The sequence below is a fragment of the Erithacus rubecula genome (assembly GCF_903797595.1).
Source record: "Erithacus rubecula genome assembly, chromosome: 5".
Classification (NCBI taxonomy): domain Eukaryota; kingdom Metazoa; phylum Chordata; class Aves; order Passeriformes; family Muscicapidae; genus Erithacus; species Erithacus rubecula.
The window spans coordinates 11077395-11098760 of record NC_136687.1 but is presented as its reverse complement, the minus strand read 5'-3'; the positions used below and the strand labels follow the sequence as shown (position 1 = coordinate 11098760).

Below are 21366 nucleotides of genomic sequence, written 5' to 3'. Positions count from 1 at the left end.
GAGAAGTTCCCATTGCTATTTAAGGGTGGAACTTGTCTCTGAAAAGTTTTCTCTTTAAGTGCTTTCTTTTTGTCTACATCCTTTCAGTAACCTTGTATCCTTCTCATGCTGCTCTTTTCTCCTTCTGATGTCATACTAGGATGCACATTTTTCACTATGGTCTTTAAATACTAAAGACAACCTATAACAGCATCCCAATTGCTTTTAATTTATTTTTAATTCTCCAGTGCCCCAATGTTACTGAACACAAAACCATTGTAATTCAGTACAAGAGCTTCTCAGAATAACATCAGGGAATGGTTATAGAAACTAAAGCTGAGAATAATTTGTTTACTTGCAGCATCTGCATGAAGGTCAGGAGGAATAGAGGTGGGGAAGTAGGAACAATAGTACAAATCAATTGGAACAAGGATAGAGTCTGCATCTTCTTTGCACTTTTATTATTACAGCAATCTGTTGGGTTTTCTGCCATAAAGAAGCAAGCATAGTATTCATTTCAAAAAAGGTGTCAGGAATCAGGGTCTGTTCTCCTTAAACATTCTGGAGTTTAACTGAAGCAGCAGGGATAACTTCTATTTTTATGTTAACACAGCAACGATGAAATGATAAAATTATGGGCTTGAACCTTTATTTTACTCTTTTTTAGGCTAAATCCAGGGTTATTTTTTCTAATTTAGAGTGGTATGAATGTAAAAATACAGTTTGTGCATACAAAATCTGGATGTGACTTTAAGATACCAAACTAAACTAAGCTGTGTCATAGATCTCCCAAAATCCAGTACAAACAAATTCCTTCAAATATATTAATGGAGAGTTTTCATCTCATCCACTTGCAAAGCTGTCTCATGATTTCACAAGAAAGATGGGAAAAAAAAGTATGGTCTGACTTTCAGAGGAGGAATGGTCAGCATGAAATCCATCTGAGCAGAGGTGCAATGGCGAGTGGGTATTTTGTGTTACTGAAACTGTGCTAGACAAAATTCCACTAACCTTTGCAACTCTTGTTTTGCTTGCAGCTAAAACTCCAGATATAATAAAACTTGCAAATATTGCAAGAAAATTCTTTAGTACGCTGTTACTATTTTAGTACAATTCCATGTATTTTTCATAAATTTTCTTTTCTCAGTGAGTATTTAAAAGTGGAGTTCAGAATCACAGCTGACCTTTTTTCTAATGCCTTAAGGAATGTTCTTGGTGAAAAACAAATTGATGAGATCTTTTATGGAAATAGGCTGGCAAAATATTCATGAGACAATCCAGTTTGTAATCAAAACTTGTATTTTGCTAGAAGTCTGTAGCTTAAAAATGTATCACGGAAAAGCCTGAGAAAGGTGATTTATCTGGAAAGAATGCAGGACTGGATTGAAGCCATTGTGGGAGCTCATGGCTTTTTGTGACAGTGTCTGCCTTTTCACAGTTCCACTATGAAACTGGGCTTGACACTTTGGTCTCTTTAGTGTTACTTAATCATAACAAGTAAAAACTTGACTTATTTTTTCCTTTGAGTCGTAGTGGTTCAACCCTTGCTGATTTGCATGCGGGTGGGTGAAGGCATGGTCATCATGGTTTTTGGCTCCTTTTGGGGGCAGGTTCTGGAGCTTGTGTTTTGTTTTCACTCTGCACTTAAAGTTTTTACAGAAAGAGATGAGACAGCCCACAGTGGGTGTCACTGACTGGTTAGCTAGGATTGTTTAGGGATCTGGTTCAGGACTGTTGTGTTATGGAAGAGATGTTTATTTTGAAACTGCCAGTCCTGAGATCTGAGTGTGTCTGTCCCACTTCACTGCTTACTGCCCAAATTACCCAACTGTGGCACGAGGAGCCTTTTGCCTCTCCTCTTCTCACCAGTTACCACAGAATCACAAATGACCCACACACCAGTGAATGTGTTATTTAGCCAGGTCAGTCCAGAACATTCTGCCTTCCATCTCACACCACCTGGAGCAGCAGTCTGTGGGATGGGTTCAGCTGCCCTAAATCTCTGTAGCATGTCTGGCACCAAGAGCAAAGTGCTGACTTAAATTAGTTCAGGAGCAGAGCCAGCACTGATGCACAGTAAGGACACATCTAGTCATTCCTTTGTCATTGCAAACACACTGTCTTGTTTGGAGATGAAGTCAGTGATCTGCTTGGTGTTTGTGCTTTGTGGTAACAGGCCTCAGCAATATCATTGTTACCAAGCTCTTTCAGTCATCACTCACATGCTAACCTGCAAAACTATGTTAGATTTTTAATTGTAAAATGAAATTTTATGAATGAAATTTAATGAAATGAGATTGGCAGGGAAAAGGAAAAAATGTTTGGAAGTCAGAGAATCATTGAGAGAGCCTGCTACTAGGTGTTGTCTTGGCTACAAAGAAAGAATTGTCAAATGATTTATCAGACTGGGTTGGTGGATTTTCAAACTGCAGTACCAAAATAATTGAATATATGGGGTATGAATCAGGAGTTTAACTCCTCCTAATATCCAGTTGTGTATGAAATGTGTTCAGGTTTCCATTACTATTGCAACCAGCAATATGACAGAATGGGTTTTTCTAGGCTAACCTGTGGCCCCAGGAGTTTGGTACAAAAGGAAATGGTACTGAAGGGGACAGGAATTCCCAGGCACACATGAATGGATGTAGACATCAGTACTGTGCCAGTTCCCCTTGGAGATGCCTTGAAATGCCTCTGTGTTTGCTGATGTGGTTAGTGGTGTGAAATTTGAATGTGGAAATCATTTCAGCAGTAGAACTATTGTTACTGAAGGGACAAAGTCATAAATAGAGTAAAACCCACTACTGTTCTGGTGTATTTATGAAACTTGCCATTTTTATTAATCACATCCGTGTGTATAAAATCCATATTTCTCATGCATAATTCTGCAATAGTGGAATTATTTATTATAGCACAATAATGAATGCTGCTCTGTGTCTCACAGCTTTATTGTAAATGTTTGCATTTGCATGGATGTTCACACAGAATTAAAAACTTTAAAACTTTGAAAAGATCTAAATTTCAAGCTATTATTTGAAGGCTATTTCTGAGCAAAATTTTCACTTAACTTATGCAACAGCTAACTTAATATTGAGATTGTTGGTCACAGGTTTTGCAAGATTTACACCAAAAACCCCTTATTTTCTCACAGCCCTGCTGTGTTTTTCTCACATGAAAAAATAATTATTTTAAGGCTGGATGTGTTATAGACCCTTGAATCCCAGTACACACAGAAGGCTTCTTACAGTATACATTACCTCAAACATTCTCAAATCTTGGACCAAATCTGGAATTCTGCCATTTCAAGATGGTATGACTAAACACATTCCTTCCAGAGCTTGTTGTATAATGCCATTGAATAATGTATTGGACAAAAGTTTTCTCATCAAAGGCTGAATAAACTTATTTCAGCCATGAGTAACTCAGCCACCTCCTTTCACAAATGTTGCTGTTCATACATTTCAATAAAACCACCTGCCTCCTCTCCAAAGTAGGCTGCCTGTTTCCATTCAGGGGTTCTTCCAGCAGTAACTCCAGTGTTGTCTCTTCCAGGATGCTCTTGCAGCTACAGCCTTGGCTCAGAGCAGTGCTGGCCCTGAAATGCTGTGGCTGCTGCCCTGCTAACATGCTCATGATGAAAATTTCACATTTTCTCTTTCTAAGGGGCAAGTGTTAACTGCATTGCCCTCAAAACTTTTCATCACAGTCTGGCTCCATTGGTTTTCATCTGCTTAGAGAGAAGGCTGGATGTGGCAGATGTCTGGAATGGAAATTGCGGTAACCTTCCAGCACAATTTTAGGATACTGGACTAGCTGTTTGATCAGTGTGCCCAGGACACTTTTATTTTAGTGGGGTTTATTTAATGCTAAACTATTCATGTGTGTATGTGTACATAATTTTTTTTTTTTTTTTTTTTTTTTTTTTTTTTTTATCACAATATGATTTGAATTAGCCTGGCTTGGCAGGTCTGTGCTGTGTGGCTACTGTGATCACCAGTCTGTTTTCCATTCCTCCAAGTTCTGCTTCCAATGGAGAATAGCACCAGGAGTAATTCCAGCTCTCAGTAACTCAATAGCAGTGCAGGGTGGGCCAAAGCTAATGGAAAATGGTGGCAAATTGAGCATTGCATTTTCCTCTGCAGGGTAAGGTTGTCTTGCTGCTACCAGCCAGACAAGAGTTCCTCTGTGTTCAGAACTGGATCTGATGGTTCATTATCATTGAGTCTTACAAGTTATTCAACATAATAATAATAATAATATTTTACATCTAAATGTTTAGACACTTCTTTAAAATGGGCCTTCCCTGTCTCACTTGAGATAACATACAGCAAAATAGCAAACTCTGTTTAAAAAGGTGCCCTTCATAATATTTTCTATTTAGTATGTAAGCAGTAAATAGTTTTGAAAATTACTTGGAAGTGGAAAATTTGTTCCTAGTTTTTCACCAGGTGTCACAGGCAGAGTAGTGCCAACCTGAGATTTAGTTGGACATAGTAAAAACACAGTTCCTTACAGATTTCTGTTCATACTAATAGTCATTTATTTTCTGGCAAGTGTGTATATATGAACAAAAAAATGTAGTAGGGTCTGAAGTAGATGAACTAGGGTAAAAATAACCATATCACTACTATTCATAAGCAGTATCAGAGATCATAGCAGATCAAGAGGCTTGTCCTTTGAATTTTCTTAGTTGGTGTTCCCATGTCTCCTCCATGACACTGTATTATGTTCTTTAAACAAGGGCTAGCTCACATTATTTTGAGGAAAAACTACAGGAACTGAGCGATGAGCTATGTAAGACAAATAAATCGGAAAACATATCAAAACCAGTTAAAAAAGAATCATCATGCAAACCATAAAGCCCTGAACACCTGCTGAATGCTTATGAGCCAGCAAGATGAAAAAAGAAAGTGATTCACAAATTCTAGGCACAAAGGGTATTTAAATTTCAGTCATGCACTTAACAAAGAATTAGATACCACAAGATACAAATACACAGAGAACAAGCCTTTCAACTTCTGAACAGAGTTCTCTCCCCACAAGAACAAATTAATTTTATTTCTGTTTAGCTACAGAAAAAGTTATTTGATATACCAGATAAGATGCTGCTACTAAATGAAGCTGGTTGGGAAATATATTGAGAATTCTATATATAGAGTATATAAGCTACTAACAAAGTAAAGCAGGCTGTATTGGGAAAGACAGGAATACTCTGAGGTGCATCATGTCCCATCAGGTGCTCCTGCCACTGGCACAGACACCATATTTTATTGTGGGCCTGATGTGCTCTCCCTTCCTCACTGAGGTGAAACACCAGAATATGCCCATCACACCCTGACTCCTTCAACACCCCCTGGCTGAGACACCCTCACTGAAGCCAGCAGGGAATTGCTTGCTTCCTTAGAGTTTTCAAGGGAGCAGATGAAATCACCTTGTGTCTCTTTCTTTCATCTTCCCCTCTCTCATTATTGCAACATGGTAGGAATGTACTTACATGAAATATTTTAGCCAAGGAAAACTCATGTCCCAAGCCCTAGATAATTTAGAATTTACATGTCTGGTCAATGGTAGGAGATGGAATATCTGACCTATAGACTGAGCTTGGCTGACCATCTTGTATTAGTAACAAACCCAGTGGCCAAAGATAACCTAAATCAAGGCCATCTGAAATGTGTGTTTGTGGTGCACACAGCACAATTTTTGGTTTTCTTATTGATTGCTTCTCTGTTTAAAATCAGAAGCCCAGATAAGTGTAGATATGATCTAGATATGTATAAGTCCACAATGTCCTAATGATAGCATTGTGACTTTAGAGATTTCTCATGGTTTTTTGTTGGTTGCTGCTAAATGACAATGAAGTGGAGGAGGATTCAGGGAAGCTTTTAAATCAGTATAAAAAATTATGATTTAGATAACACTGTTTGAAATTCTTTCTAGAAGAATTAATAACTCTTTTGCTAGATTCATGTCATACACTCCTTTGTGTCTAGATCATCTCAACACTTGTCTGGGTGTCTGATTTTAAACAGAGAAGCAATCAGTAAGATTAACAACTATTGTGCTGTTTACATCACAAACACAGACATTGGTTGTATCCCCATGTAAACAAGCTGCCATCACCTGTCTGTGTTCCTGCTTTTCCTTTCCTGGTTTTCTTTCATAATCCCTTTATATAAACTTGCTCTTTTAGGAAAAGCAGGCTTTAGGGCTCATGATATGTATTAAAATGATACATATCCCTCATCTCCATAATTTAGCATCCTGTTGATGGATAATAAAATTAAATGCTTAGTTTCCTTCCTTGCCCCATTCCTCAGAATTCAAATTTTGGTAATGAATCATTTTTAGATATTCAGACACTGAAGCAGAAGACGCAGAAAGAACTAAAGCAGAGCTTTATATTCAAGATTATCTCAAGTCTCCACCCACAAATCTGATCTGGGTAATACCAGTTTTCTGCTTTAGCATATTGATGGTTTCTTTGTGACCAGTTATCAGGATCTCTTTCTTTCACAGAAATCCATTTAAAATGTGTTGGTGTTGCTTTAAAGCTTCAAGTCGTTTTAGTATGGGTGTCTGCTCCCAACTGTTTCATGCCAGCAAAGACCACCATATTAATAACATGTTGATACTGTTAGACTAAATATAATAAGAGTATTAATAACTACATGCAAATAACTTTTACTAAGTAATTAAAATGAGTAGGCACTCTTTCTACAGAGGCATGACAGTATCCACTGTCTCATACAGCACTGCCTGGCTTGCCCGGGGTTTTTGGCCTTCCACCTCCTACCCCAGCCCCTCCATGCATCTGAAAGTGAGGGAAAGGCTGATCCAGAGAGATGAAATGAGCAAAGACAGAAGTTCTAACTAACAGAGGAGAGAACAAGACCTAACCATATGTGATACAAGATTAACCCCTTTACCTTTAGTGCTATAAGTAATCTGATGTCTTTGTGTCTTGGAAATTTCACACCACCAGGACTCTGACATGCATATTCTCTCCACTGAAATGGCAGATTTGCAGGCAGAGTGCTTGAGTCATTTTTCTTTGCTGTCAGTGAAGAAATTTTAAATCTTTGATTAAAATATGTAGATGGAAAAGGGAATATGGAAAAAGATTTTAAATTTCATGCTAAGCAAAGTATGAACCAAGAGCAACATATGGACAATTGTTTCTTTCTCCCATTTCTGCTTCAGTGGTGGCAATATATTTTTTTCAGCTTGGATGAGCAATACATACATAAAGTATTCTATTATTCCCCTGGAGATTTCCTTACAGTCTAAGTTTATCTAATATATGGCAAAATAAAAAAGACTTACAAAAATGTGCATTTTTACTTGATTTCCTCATGCCTGCAGCAGTCTTCTGTATCTCAGGTGTTGAGTGAACTGTTCATGATATGGCAAAAGGTTAATGGGTATTGCAATTTGAGCTTTCTTCCTGCCTTGGAAACGCATTCAGAAGCTTTCAGTACAGCTTTAATATTTCAGGTGAGATGTGGTCTCTTCTGTACAACTTTTGGCTTCACAGACATACTGAGAGATGAGAGAGTAATTGTGATCATCTGACAGTTTCCTCTTTCAAAACAAATTATCTTGTGAGCAGGGACTGCAATTAAGATACAAATTACCATACGTTTTGTTATGCTGGAGTTGTCTTTTCAAATTTTGTCCTTTGCATTTTTGCTCTCTACCCCTCCTTGGATGCTCCTGAGGACACTCCCTCAAGGTTATATTCAAATATTCCTATATTCTGTGTAAAATCCTGTCCCAAGTCCCCTGGATGGGTTTTAGAGAGGAGCCAGCACAGCAGCTCAAAGCTTTGATGTTGTATGACAGACAGTGCTACTGATGAGCCTCTGCCTCTCCCAACATGTGCATACAGAGCTTACATCTATCCCAGGGGAATTTCCCAGGATAAAGCTGTGTGGATAATCGAGTTTCCTGCAGCAGAGGAGACAAGGCAAACCTGCAGTTCAGCAGCTGTGGTGCTCTTGCACGGGAAGAAATACTGTCAGAAAAGAAAGACATGAAAACACTGTGCCAAACTGGGACCTTGCAAGGTGGGAGCAGCACTTGGTAGGCAGTGCATATTCAACAAACCAAAATGTATTCAATTTGGTTCATATTAATTGGGTCATTCTTTATGTGATGACCAAAATCATCTCTACAGTCTGACTAATAATAATAAGAAATAGCTTTAATCCAGTGGCTACCCATTTTAATTCAGACTTTTATCTCTTCATTTTGTTATAAATGTGAAGCTTTTGTAGTGTTCTGAATGCAGAAGAGTTCCTTTCTAGCCCAAGAAAAACACAATACAAAACTGGAGCATCTATCTTTTTTTGTCTCTGAGAGTGGCTCTTCTGTGTCTAATCACATTATAGTCTCAAATTTTATTTCAGTAATATTCTTAGTGTACATGTCACATTATTTGGGTTTAGGGTTTTAATTATGGACACAGATACATTAGAAGACAAATGTGAGGGGCTTGTGATAAAACTGTGGGCCCTCTTTCTATAGTCAGATATTGTGTTTGCTATCAGACTGAGTTTAGATTGCAAATATTTTGGACATCCACTCTTTGGACAGATAGTAGCAATAAAAGAGAAATAGATGGTTAGATAGATGGATTTGAGGGTACCAAAACAAGGTACCTGCATCAAGTGGAGCAGAGATGTCCAGAGTGGGATTAGGATGGGGAAAAGAGCAGGGAGTGCAAAGTGTGGTGTAGAAGTGGGGAAGAGAGAACTGCATGGAAAGAGTCAGACCCTAAAAGCCAAAGGTAGGAGTGAGAAGAGAGAGTGAACATAGGAGTCCAGTAACAGAGGACACAGGGGCTTGGTGGCAGCATGTGGATTCCCAGTCAGCAGGATAAGATTTACTGAAGGCTGTGTCTTTCTTTGTCATTGTAGGGGTCAAACAGATTTATATACCAGCTGTGAAAAATTCTGCTAAGAAGTCTGCAGATAAAAATTAATATATGGATAAAGATTAATCTCTCTGTGTATTTCTAGAAAAGGTGATGGTGTGGGGAAATGCAGTTTTATATTTCCTATGTTTCTCCCCCCAGTTGCTACAATAATTAAGCTGTGATCTTCATTAAAAAAATCAGATCAACAGTGCTACTCAATGAGTGTCAGAGGTCTATTTTGAATGAAATCCAATGAAAAAATAATTGATTTATTGTCAATAATCAGTAACAATTGCTAATACAGTCGCTCAGCTTTTATGCTAATTAAATGTATTAGTTATCTAGAGTTCTGCCTTTAAAACCCACAGAGAGTTACAGCTTGCCTCTTAATTTGAGATGCTGCAGAATTTTCCCCAGTGGTGCTTCTTCAACTGTCTCCTGTAAATTTCCTAAGCCACAGAAATGCTTTACAGATGCACCCCAATGCAAACACATGCACTTACATATGTAAAGAGAGTTAACACTAATTAAAGTACCAGTTTATTTCCCCAAGTCCCAGAGTACCTCTACTGCTGAAACTAAGATTTATGAGCATGTACTTAAGGAAGTACATTTCCAGCAAACAGCATTTTATCCTATCATTATTGTTTAATATTTGCTTTTGGAAGAGACCGTGTCAGAAAGGAATAGCATATGAGATCTACAGCTGAGAAATGGAATTATTAAGCCTTAGTTGTTGAGATTCTTGAACCTATACAGTCACAGTAATCCACTGTAACTCTTCAGTTAATGGGGTTGGTCATTGCCTGTTGCTATGAAACACTTGGTCACTAGTTTCCTTACAAGAGACAAGATATTAACTCCCCAGGCTGAAAAGTGGCTTCAGTTTACACAAGCAACAAAAAGTTGTACCTTTGTGTGGTACTGCCATGCATGCCACAAACAGCTGAGCTTGTGGAGGGAAGCAAGGAACCCCCAGGCTCCTTCCACAGACATCTCCCACTAAGCCCCACACAGATACAAGACAATATAGAGCTTCAGAAGGTTCATGCTGCAGATGAGAAGAATGGATTTTTTTTTTTTTTTTGATGGCAGCAACTAAAAAATTCTCAAGTGTGCAAGGTGTTTTAAATACAGCATAATTAATCATGTATGAAGGGTTGTGTTGCTGATGGTGGGAGATGACGTCAAACCAGACAATGAGAGCCCCAAGCGTGGCTCCTGCAGGAGGCTTAAACACCTGCCTGCACTTCTCTGATAACACCTTGCAATCATTTGGCTTGAGAACATCCCTAGTTGGTACCACAATTTCACACAGCATGCAGGATTTTTTCTTATGTTTTTAAAAACTTAGTCCACAGTTCACCAAGATTTAAATGTGGGATTCTATACTTTTTTAGTTGTCTGTCCAAACAAGCCAACATAGTCAACAAATCTATAAAGCTAAAAGAATCTATAAAGCTTTCAGTTCATCTAAAAATAGGCAGTCATATGAATGGCTTCTGCACTCCAGTGATTGTGATATTTATACTCCTAATGGCAATAAATGGGCATATAGATGCCTAATTCACAACAGAACCCAATCCAAGTGTTTTAACCTGAGATCACATATAGCCATGGAATCCCATATCTATTTCCACTTGAATAAATAGCAAGAATAATGCTTATAATCATTTCAGTGCAAGTAGTTACTGTAACAACAGTTTCTCTGCACAGAGTCTAAATTCACCTTCAAGCCTACTGTCTCCAGTAGTAATCCAGTTAACCAGGGTGCTGGCACTACAATCTGTGGGCTCAAACAGTGTTGCCAATATCTGATTCCTCATCCAGATTCTTCAAGAGGAGTTAGAATACTTGGCTGTTTGATTTCAGGCAACAAGCAATATGTTATTGACAACTCCTAGAGTAGAGAAACTTCTTAGAAGGGTGGTGTACTGAACTAGGAATTGGGTGAAATATTGCCTGACATATCTCATCCATTCTAAACAGCAATATGCAGTAATACACATATTTATTGCTCTGAGAGTTTGTTTGCAATATTCCTTCTTAAAAGCATACAAAATAATTCTTACAAGTAGTTTATTCCTAAGTTATGCGAAGCTCAACATAGCAAAGTGTTGTGGGACATGCTACTGACATTTCAGGTAATAGCAGGTCAGTTTTTTAATAATTTATGAAACATAGTTTTCTTTTGTAGAATAGACTGCACCTCCCTTCCTGGTCTACCACAACAAACTTTTGCATTCATTAAATTAATAAAGTGACCTAGAAGGGGAAGCATATGCAGGATGTCAGATTCATTTGTCTGTGGAACACATTTAATATCCTCTTGGTGAGATGTCCTGGTTATGTGCATTATGGGATGCAAGGTGGTCAGTTTGAGAATAAAGGTCCAAATACACTGCTGTCAGTGGTGAGGGTGATTTAGGGTTTCAGGTCAGAGTGAACAGCACAGCCTGGCCTGGCTGTTTCCTGATTGCTGCTCTGCAGCCTTTCTCCCTGCTGCCCTGTGCTGCTGAAACTCAGATCAGCAGAAAATGGGTTTATTGGGAACTTCACTGCTACATTGAGCCCAGGCACTTGCTGAAAGCCTGAAACCTTCAAAAGTTGCTGTTCTTTTCCTTGCCCTGCACATGAAGAGCGCAGTGCTGAACCACACTTTAGTTGCCAGCCATATTGACTGCAATTGATTGTACTATGGTATGGAAGGAGGAAAGAGCTGTTAAATAATGTGATAATATTATTGTGGATACTGTTGTTCTAGCAGGTGGTGCATTAACTTTTAGGTATAGAAATTGGTAGAGGGTTTAAGGTAAATATTAGGGATATTACACAGTAATTACACACTATGAATAGTGGCTGACAAGCACACCTGTGTTCTTGAAAATTTGTTAATTTTCTTTTTGAATTTGCCCAATAAGCTGAGCAAACTCTTGGGGATGCAACACATCTGAATGGATCTATTCAGTATTTCATGCAGAGAAAAACAAAGGAGCAGCTATATGAATTTCAGTCATTACAGCACACCACACTTACAATGCTGGCTTTTTACAACAGATTAAGCCAAATGTGCATATCAGTAACAATGCTCTCCTGATTTGTCTTTAGGCAGAGGGCAAATGTCATCCTTTCTTCTCTCATTTATTTTCATGCATGGATTTCTGCCTGTGAACATTGTCAAGGGCCTATGCCTTCTGCTGGAAGGAGACTGACAGTCTTGCAACTGCTGGCAGAGTGCACACCAAGTACATTCTCCCTTATTTCTAATCAGAAGCTCTCTACACAGGGTCATGGAAGGAAGCATCACCGTTGCACTGCATACACTTTCCTGCTGTACCAGATAATTCTTTCCAAATGCCACGCTCCAATTAATGCCTAATGAGTTGTGCCCTTCCCACAGTTATTGGAGGTGTCACCTGCTCTTGAAAGCTGATTCACATGGAGTGGTTTCACCCCTGCACTTGTACACACAGAAGGTCTCAGTAATACTTGACTCTACAACACAGAAAAAATAGAGTCATCAGCAGTGAGATTATCAAAAATCACTGCTCTGTGGTGATTTTGCATGACTCCTCCAAGTGATCTGAAGAAGCATTTGGCTGAAGATTTTTCTTTGAAATGCGGTGATGTTTGGCATTATCAGGGTTGACAGTTGTCCCAGGTTCCCTTCAGCTCTGTGTGGAATTGCAAGACCTGTACCTGTGTAATGTTAACTCTAGAAAACAGTTCTAGCAAAAGAAGCATCACATTTGTCATTACTTTAAGCCCTTCAGGCAAAATGAAAACTAACCATTAGATTGCCTGCAAGTTGTATGAGCTTGTAAATGTTTTGCTGAAAAAGAACTATTGTGTCAGGAAGACAAATCCTGTGTGATATAGCCTGGGCTTTGTTATATAAAAGCTCAGTTTATAAGGCTGCAGTTCCAATCCTGTTCTCTGAGATATCATACAATGTAGCACAGAGGAGACAAAGTACAGATTCAGACTCCTTTGGGCAAATCTTTCTAGCTTTTATAACATTCAATAATATTTGCCCATTTTTCTTGCTATTGCAGTATATAATTACCTCAGTGGTAAAGCAATTTTGGTTATTCAATAAGAACTATATAATGAAATAGTCTGTGTTTAATATTTTTATTTTCATTTGACATCTGTGCAAATTCAGAAGTTGAATTTAGCCAAAGAAGACTATTATCCGGCTATATATACCCAGAAGTTTGAAAGGTTAGCTATAGGATTCCTTTATTTTAAAAAGGTAATTTTTTTCAACCAGGGGTAACTATTTATCCAAGCTAAAACTGGCAAATGCAATGTTTCCAAAGCCCACTGGCCATCCAGAGAAATGTAGATATCATTACTGCCACCTATTGCTATAAGGAAAGAATTGGAGATGTTTTCATATTTGTATATTTTCATATGGGGATAAAATTGGAAAATAACAAGCTTGTTCTAGTTAAGGCATTTGTAAATAAACATGTTTGGTATCTTCTTTGACAGCTTTATGTTCAGAGCTATATAAAACTGGCTAGTACAAGTGTTAAGAAAATCCAACATTGTCATGGACACCTGGTAAAAAATAGTACTAAACTATTTTAGAAAGGAACTCCAGGCACCACACAGCTCAGCATCACTGTAGCTTATTCCTATGTAACTGGCACTGCAATCCCAAGCCTGGAGCCAGGTGTCCAGATATTCTTTAAATGTACATAGGGAAGTAGCTGGGAGTAGTTATGGGTTTTTTGTTTCTGCATTAAAACCCAGGAGTGGGAATTGCAAAGAAAAACAGAATAATCTAATGTCTCGTCTTCTCAGCTTATTTTCAGTTTTACTGAACTGTTTAAATTTCAAAATTACAGTGATGCACAGGATCATATAATGTAGCAACATTCATTTGAGCAGGAACAGAAAGCTCTGAAGATCTTTTGAGCAGGAACAGAAAGCTCTGAAGATCTTTTTATGAAAGGACAGTAAGTGGCAGCAACTGCTGCTGAGATCTAAGTGAGATGTAATATGTGAACAGGCAATCAGAGGTCTGGAGCAGTGAAAGTCTTTCATTCCCATTCATCTAAGAGTAAATAAAGTAAAGAACTCTGAGATTCTAACTGTCATCTTTTTTTAATACCATTGGACAGTTCTGGAAACTAGGAAACCTGTTGGTCAGGAGCAGAAAAATAAAAAGATAAATGAGTGGTAAGGTGTGGACGAAAAGAAGAAAAGATTAAGGCTATTTCTCAATCAAGTCCTCCTGGTAATGCCCTGCACAATTCTGCTCTGGAAGATGCCTCATTTCTGTGCCATCCTTACAGAAAAAAAAACATGTATGGAAAAATGAATCTCTTGGCTGTACAGTAGTTAATATATATTGACTTTTCCTTTTTCCAAAGCATCAATAAATTCAGCTAAAGAAAACCTCAATATGTATGCAGTCACTTCTTTTATGAACTGCATGCCTTGGACATTTGTATTATTTGTAAGTGTAAAAACAAACAGGAAGGAAATAAGGTCACTCTCTGTGAAAATCAAAATTTATTTATGTTTTATTCCATAACCAGGAGAAAACCCTTTATCATATATTATATGGCTCACTTCAGTGCTCTGATCCAGTGATGTCTCATGTGAACTCAATAATCCATAGCTGAAGCTTATATTTCCCAACTCCTTGCCCTTTTTATGGTTGTTGAGAATTGCTGTGCACCTAGTATTAATCTTAATGCCTATTTCTATGTAAGGAAAAAATATTGTCATTAGACACAAACTGCATGATTAAGAGAAACATTTAACTCAATATTTTAAGGTTTATCATATACAACAGTTGGATTGTTAGGACAAAAGAGAAAAATGTACTAGAAACAGAGTGGAAACAATATTGACTGAATCTGGTGTAATTCTTCCACTGACCTCAAGGGCCTTTGCCTCAATCCTCCTTCTTTTGCATCCTTATGAAAATTGCTGACACTAAATGAAGGGTAAATTCTGACCTATACAGAACTATTATAAGTGGAAATATTTTATATACTGATAATATTAAAAAGCTGTTTGGACTGTCAAAGAATAGCTGTCTCTGTGTTGGAAACACCTGAAATCTTTTGATAAGATGAGAAAATGTAGGCAAAAGCAAAAGCAAAAAAACCCAACAAAATTAAACATGGCAGAAACTGTCTGTGGTATGCATAAGTTTGCAGCAAAATTGAAAGGCTGACTAAAACAGATGGACAGTGCTACTTTTTCAATACTCACAGGTTTAAGGAAAAGCATAGTTCTTGTGTTTTGTATTATTATGGGTGTGTTTCAAAAAGGTGAAGGGTATACAGTGTCTGTATTTGCTGTAGCAGTGCTTTCCTTAATCAATTAGTTTGATCTTAGCTGGAGTAACTCTAGCTGGGAGTTCTGTTATTCACATCAATGGCTAAACCTTTGCTTAAGCCTCAGTAGCATTTTTATGGAATTATGTCTTGTAGTAATCAACTTGAGTTTAATTCTCTGTTGAATAAATAAAACACTGTTTGTTTAGCTTACTTTGGTTTTATGGAATATGAATACACATTCATGTTCCAAAAGCAAATAGATGAGATTTTTCAACCATGTAGATATCATTATTTGTCTCATCACACCTTACAGGTCTCTGCTGCTTACAAAGCAATCTGATCTATTTGTTCTTTATTCACAAAGAATTATTTTTTGTCCTTAGATATTTTCTTTTTTGACTGTTTCCTTACAGATCCTAAGAAATTATATAAACAAAAATACCTACATTATTTTAAATTACTGCACAGCACCTTTTGTCAATAATTTTTTGTAACCTTTTGTAACCTTTTTGTACTTAAAATTAGTTGCTATCAATGTGAAGTGATAGCCTATGAAGCAGCCATCAATTTTTTCTCTGGGCAATTCATGGTTCAATTCACCAGAGATACTTCTTTCTTTTACAGATGGATGTTTCAAGTCCAGTCAGTAAAAACAGACACAAAAAGTTATGAAGTCTTGATTGATCATATCACATGAAACTATTTTTGAGATTTTGAGATTGTAATGAATTTCAAGTTTTAGAGCAAGTGGCATCATCACATGTTTTCCATTCTTTTTTTAATGATTATTTAATCTAATAAGGGAGACAAAAGCATGACCTCTGGGAGGTTATTTATGGTCATTATGGTCAAATTCAGATTCTCCCCTTTTGATGTATACATACATACATGTATATATATATATCTATATATATCTATATATATATATTCCTGTAATTTTACCTGACACTGCACTGGCAACACAGGCATCTGGATTTGGTCATTCCTACTGAGATTTCTCAGAGTCCTCTTCATGTGTTATAATCCTCCTTCTTTTCCACTTACATAGATAATAAATATCGTGTTACACCTCTCCAGTGCTGAACTACAGAGCATTTCAATTTTAACCTCATTTTAAGATGAAGAATGGCTATTTATTCCTAGTATTTTCTTAATAAGCATTCAAGCCTCATGATAGAATTTAAGAGGTGAAAGCTCTCACTAGCTGCCAACTGCCATGGACTATATCAAAGACTCACTAAATTCCACATATATATTTCTCTCACTGGTTTCTTCAATCTTTCATGAACTTTCTTGCAGTTAAAAAGAGGGGAAGTAAGACAGTGCTTGAACTTGGATACATTATTTTTCACAGATTCAGATTAATTCATGGTGGAAGGGACCTCCAGATCTTCCCACAGCAGGGTCAGCCTTCAGATCAGAACAGGTTATTTGGGATTTATCCAGGCAGATCTTGAAAACCAACAAGGATGAAGACTGCATGACCTCTCCACCTCTTGATTTAGAAAACTTCCTTCTACTTCCCTTAATAACATCAGAAAGAAACTGATGGAGAAGGTAATTAAAACTGCAGATCCTTGAACCTAATTCTTCTACCCATTGTGAGCCTTGGCAGGGAGGGCACTCTGACTGGCACATGCAGTGAACAGGAGCTGAGCCATGTGCATGGCTCTACTCCATGCAGAGAGAAAATCTTCCAGCACATGGGATGCACACACAGGCTAGATATGATAGAAGATACCAATTGTATCTTCTATATTAGTATTAATTCTTATATATAGTACTAATTGTTCTTTCCTACTTGGAAATTATGTGCAGCATTTCCTTACTCAGCTTTCATCCTTCAGGCAGCTTTATTTTTATATTCTTAGCTCAGGCAATTGAAGAAATCTAGAAATTATTTCACAGGCAATATCAAGAAGTGTCAATTAAATTGTGGGATTTTTCTCTTTTTTTCTCAATTGTTTGCACCTTTGAGTTTCTTGAGCCAGTTTTTATGTCAGTTGTGCTTTGTCCTTTCACTGAGCAAAAGACTTTGAAGGTTTCTCTGCTCTAATTTCTATGTAGCTCTGATATTTCTGCATACAAAAAGAGTTAGAGTGGTAATGGTAGAGACTGACAAAGTCATATTTGTGAATTCAGTGTCAAAGATGCTTCCATAGTTCTGCTGGTCATTGTTAGATGAATGGTCAGAGAGACACCCAGGACATGTCTGATTCCAAACCATGGTGTGATCCATGCAAAATCTTTCAATTTCTCCTATGAGCTGGTTCAAAGTGCTTTGGATTTTGAAATGAGTGTTTCAATTAATTCTCTAAACTAGGGATGTGTATAACAAGAAAACCCTGAAGTTAAGTTGTTGCATTTCACACCCTGCTGTTTAAACATCTTGCTAATAGGAATTTTTCTTCAGAAAACTTGATGTGCAATCTTTCACTTAGTATGTTTGAATTTAAACTGCTTAACTAAAGAGGATTTATCTTTAAAAAAACCCCAAAAAACAGTGACTTAGTGAATATAATTAGAGTATTTTTCTAGGAGAACTAAATAAAAAAGACTCCAGAAGCCCTCAGTTCTGAATACACCCAGTAACTTGCAACACACTTCTCCAGGCGTGTGACCCCAAAACAGCAGGTCTCACCTTGTTTACCTTCTGCCTTAAGACAGCACACGACCTTTCCTTGCTGTAAAAGCAGTTTAAAATAGCCTGCTGGAAGTCTGAGGCAGGGTTATGAGTTCTTGAGGATGCCTCAGGGGCTGAGGGGTTGCTCTGCTGTGTGCAAGGCAATGCACCCTGTGGTGCCTGCCCCCAGCTGCCTCCTGCCTCTGAGCAAAATGAGCAAAGCCAGCAGTGGGAACATGCCTTAGGTGGAAAAGGCTTTTTGGTTTGTGAACATCTGTATCAAGTAGCAGCCACTGCCTGAATTAGTCATGGAAAGATAAGCACAGATCTAATTTTGCCACTCAACTTTCTGAATGTTACAGACACAAATTGAATGAAGAAAGTATTTGATGATACATACAGTTGTCAAGTGGATTTGTCAATGTCTTTTCTGGTGGCTATAAAAATGTATAATCTGTTTAATGGTGCAATATCATAGCAGATATTCAAATTGTTTGAACTGATCTTCTTTAAAAAAAAAAAAAGATAGAAAGATATTTGAGATGTGTGAAATTCAGCCTAAGGGTCTAAACTGCTGCTCAAGGTAAGTCAGATGCCTCTGCCACTCTGGCAATGCTTCACCCAGAACAAACAGTTTCCAAACTGCATGAAGTGCCAGCTGCAGTGACAAGGCAGTGCCACCCAGCACTGCCACATCTTGCTCACCCAGCCACAGGGTCAAACCAGGGCCCAACCCAACCAGCAAAGCAGAGAGGTGAATTTTCCCTGAACAGATCCACTCCAATGGCAATAATTCTGGACCAAGAAAGAGGGTTAGAATGCCTGGCAGTGGTGGGGAAAAGTTGTTTCCATCCCTCCTCACAGCAGCATGAATTTAGGTCAACAGAAAATAACCCTGAAACTCTCTAGGGCAGCATTGTGCCAAGAATGGCAGAGTTGAGCTGATGCTTCAGCCTGTCCTAATCTGCACCTTCCCTTTTCCCTGCTCCTTTCCCCTGCATGGCACTTGGTTACAGACAGCCAAGTGGGGATTTGGGAGTGAAAGCAGAGCTGCTGGACATACTCAACTAGCACAAGACAGATCACAGAACTCTGCTGTATGTGAGTGACCATGCATGGCAGATTAGCAGGGGCTGGCAGACAGGGTAACCCACCTATGTTTCCAATTAAATGATTTCTGTCAAGTGTGGAGTCCCTGAAGCAACCAGGTACCTTCTAGATTCAAATCTGCCTTCTCATTTTTACTGCTGCTATAAAGAATAAAGCACATGATCTTGAAAACCAGACCCATGTCAATGCTAACCATATGAAAAAACCCCACAGCAAATGGAAACCCAGAGAGCCTCTTTAGTATGCATGTTTTCTCAGGGCAGCAAAAATATGTAGATAAAAATCATTTGCCTCTATGTATTATATGGTTTTCATTGGGTTTGTAACGATTTAAGTGACTTAGTCTTCCTACCCAAGTGGGGAAAACTAAAATTGCAGATTTCTTTTGGGTACAAAATGTAATGTTTTCCTCTCCTTATTTTTCAGGGACATCAAACCTGACAACATACTACTGGATGAACATGGTGAGTATTTCTTTCTCTCAGAATCTCTAATACCTGACATCTCAGTGGCATGCTCATGGCATGTTTTGTAAATCTACCTCTAATGTTGAATTCTACCTAAGTTCAGGCTTTCTCAGAAAGCTCTCCGAGAACAAACACCTTGTTGATTCTGTAGTTCTCCCTCCTATTGCCAAGGAAATGTCTGCATCAGAAATTTTCAAGGTCTGAATACAAAGGAATTTAATATGAATTGAGATCAGCAGGGACACTCGATAAAAAGAAGTTAGTATTTTATTAACAGGATTCTATGAATCACCATAACCCCTTTTTAGGTGCTTACCAAGAGAACAGTACCAAGCACTTAATTTTCTCTTTTAGAACTTCTGAAGGGCTAAGAAATTCCACACAGCAAATTATTTTTCATGTAGATATCTAAAATAAATTTTCTAAAATCTAGATCGAGATTTTGGAAATTTGACTGCAGAGTTTGTATCCCTACATGTAGTTCTGACTTAAATAGGAGTAGAGAAATAAACAGCTTTGAACTTTTACTACCAACTCCATGTTCTTGTAGATAAAAGACATGAGAGAAAAGCAGCTGATTTCTTTAAACCTAAATTTTAAACATATATTCTCTCCAAGAAGTATTTAGCTAAAATGTCATGTATCTTCTTGCAACAGTTTATAGGAAAACATGAGAAATATAAGTAAAGAGGGCATTAACCCTGTATTAGTTAGAACAGAAATACGTAGAGGAAAAAGCCTAATAGGAAAAAGGAGCAAGTACTGTGGGAAAGTCTTGTGCTTTGTTTACTTCCAAAATTGAATAAAAGCAGATAATCTCTGAGCAACTATAATATTGAAATTGTGCCAATGATGGCATTATGTTTCAAAATCCATTGCAGAGCTGCTAGGTATACAAGTTAAAGTTGATTAAAGAGGTAATATTCTGCATAGATGGGGTTTGTTCCTGGGAACATGGAAGCTAATAAAGCTAATTACTACTGGAGTTTTAAACTATCTAGAACTTCAGTAATTTAATGCTTCAGATCCATAAGTGCTAATGTTCCCAGGACTCTAGTATCAGCAAACAAGCATGAAATAGAAATATCTTGCCTTTAAGTCCTGGTGAATTAAAGATGTCAACAGCAACAGAAAATGAGTATGTTAAATCTCTGATTGACACCTTTGAAGCACAGTCACCTTTATTTCTCCTTGTCCCTCATCAAGGTCAATTAGTGCACAAAACCAGCCTCCTGTGAGAGCTCTCCTTTGGAGACCCAGGCATCACAAAGAAGAACTTACACCAGAGTGAGCACTACAATGCAAAAGAAAGGGGAATTTTGGGATTATAAACTATTCAGTAACAAAGTTATCTGTAGGCAACTTGGAAATTTTGGGAGGGACAGTCTCTTTTCTGCAAAGCAGCAGAATACTGCTCCCTCACAGCACACCTGCAGACAAGTGTAGAACAGATTATGAGACATAGGGAAGGGAGCTGTGGCTGAGCCTCATCCCTTCTGGGAGCAGCTGTGTGAGACAGGTGAACAGCACTGAAGGAAAAGAAGCACAGAATGCTGATGTGTATTGACCAGCCACAAAAGAGGAAAAGGGCACACAGGGATTGTGCATGTGTGGGAAACAGGGTATAAATGTTGTACTGGGGAATAATAAAGTGCTGATGCTTGAAACCACGCCTGGTGTCAGCCAGGTGTCCATCATCCACTGGTGCCCTGTGTGAGGAACAGACAAGTGGTGAAACAGCAGACTCCTCCAGACAAGCACACAAACCTTGGTCAGCAGAAGTTGCCAATCCATGGATTCAAACAGGCTCAAAGACCTGCCATGTGTTTGGGGGAAGGAATTCTCTGAAGCCTGTAAAAGGTCATTACTCTGTAACTCACTAAATGTGGTGATATCAGTCGGACAAGTGTCTGTCCCATGGGAATTGCCTCAGGCTTGCCTTACAGAAGTGATGTCCTTGTGCAA

At 38.1% G+C, this 21366-nt stretch overlaps 1 protein-coding gene across 2 annotated transcripts in view; it reads left to right on the top strand.

The window, feature by feature from the left end:
- Nucleotides 1-21366, top strand: part of STK32B (serine/threonine kinase 32B) — a 151626-nt gene that overhangs the window by 86133 nt on the left and 44127 nt on the right. For both annotated transcript variants that reach the window (XM_079307148.1, XM_079307149.1), the window contains one exon: nt 19361-19398. In XM_079307148.1, the coding sequence (XP_079163274.1) occupies nt 19361-19398 (38 nt within the window). The remainder of the gene's footprint in view (nt 1-19360; nt 19399-21366) is intronic.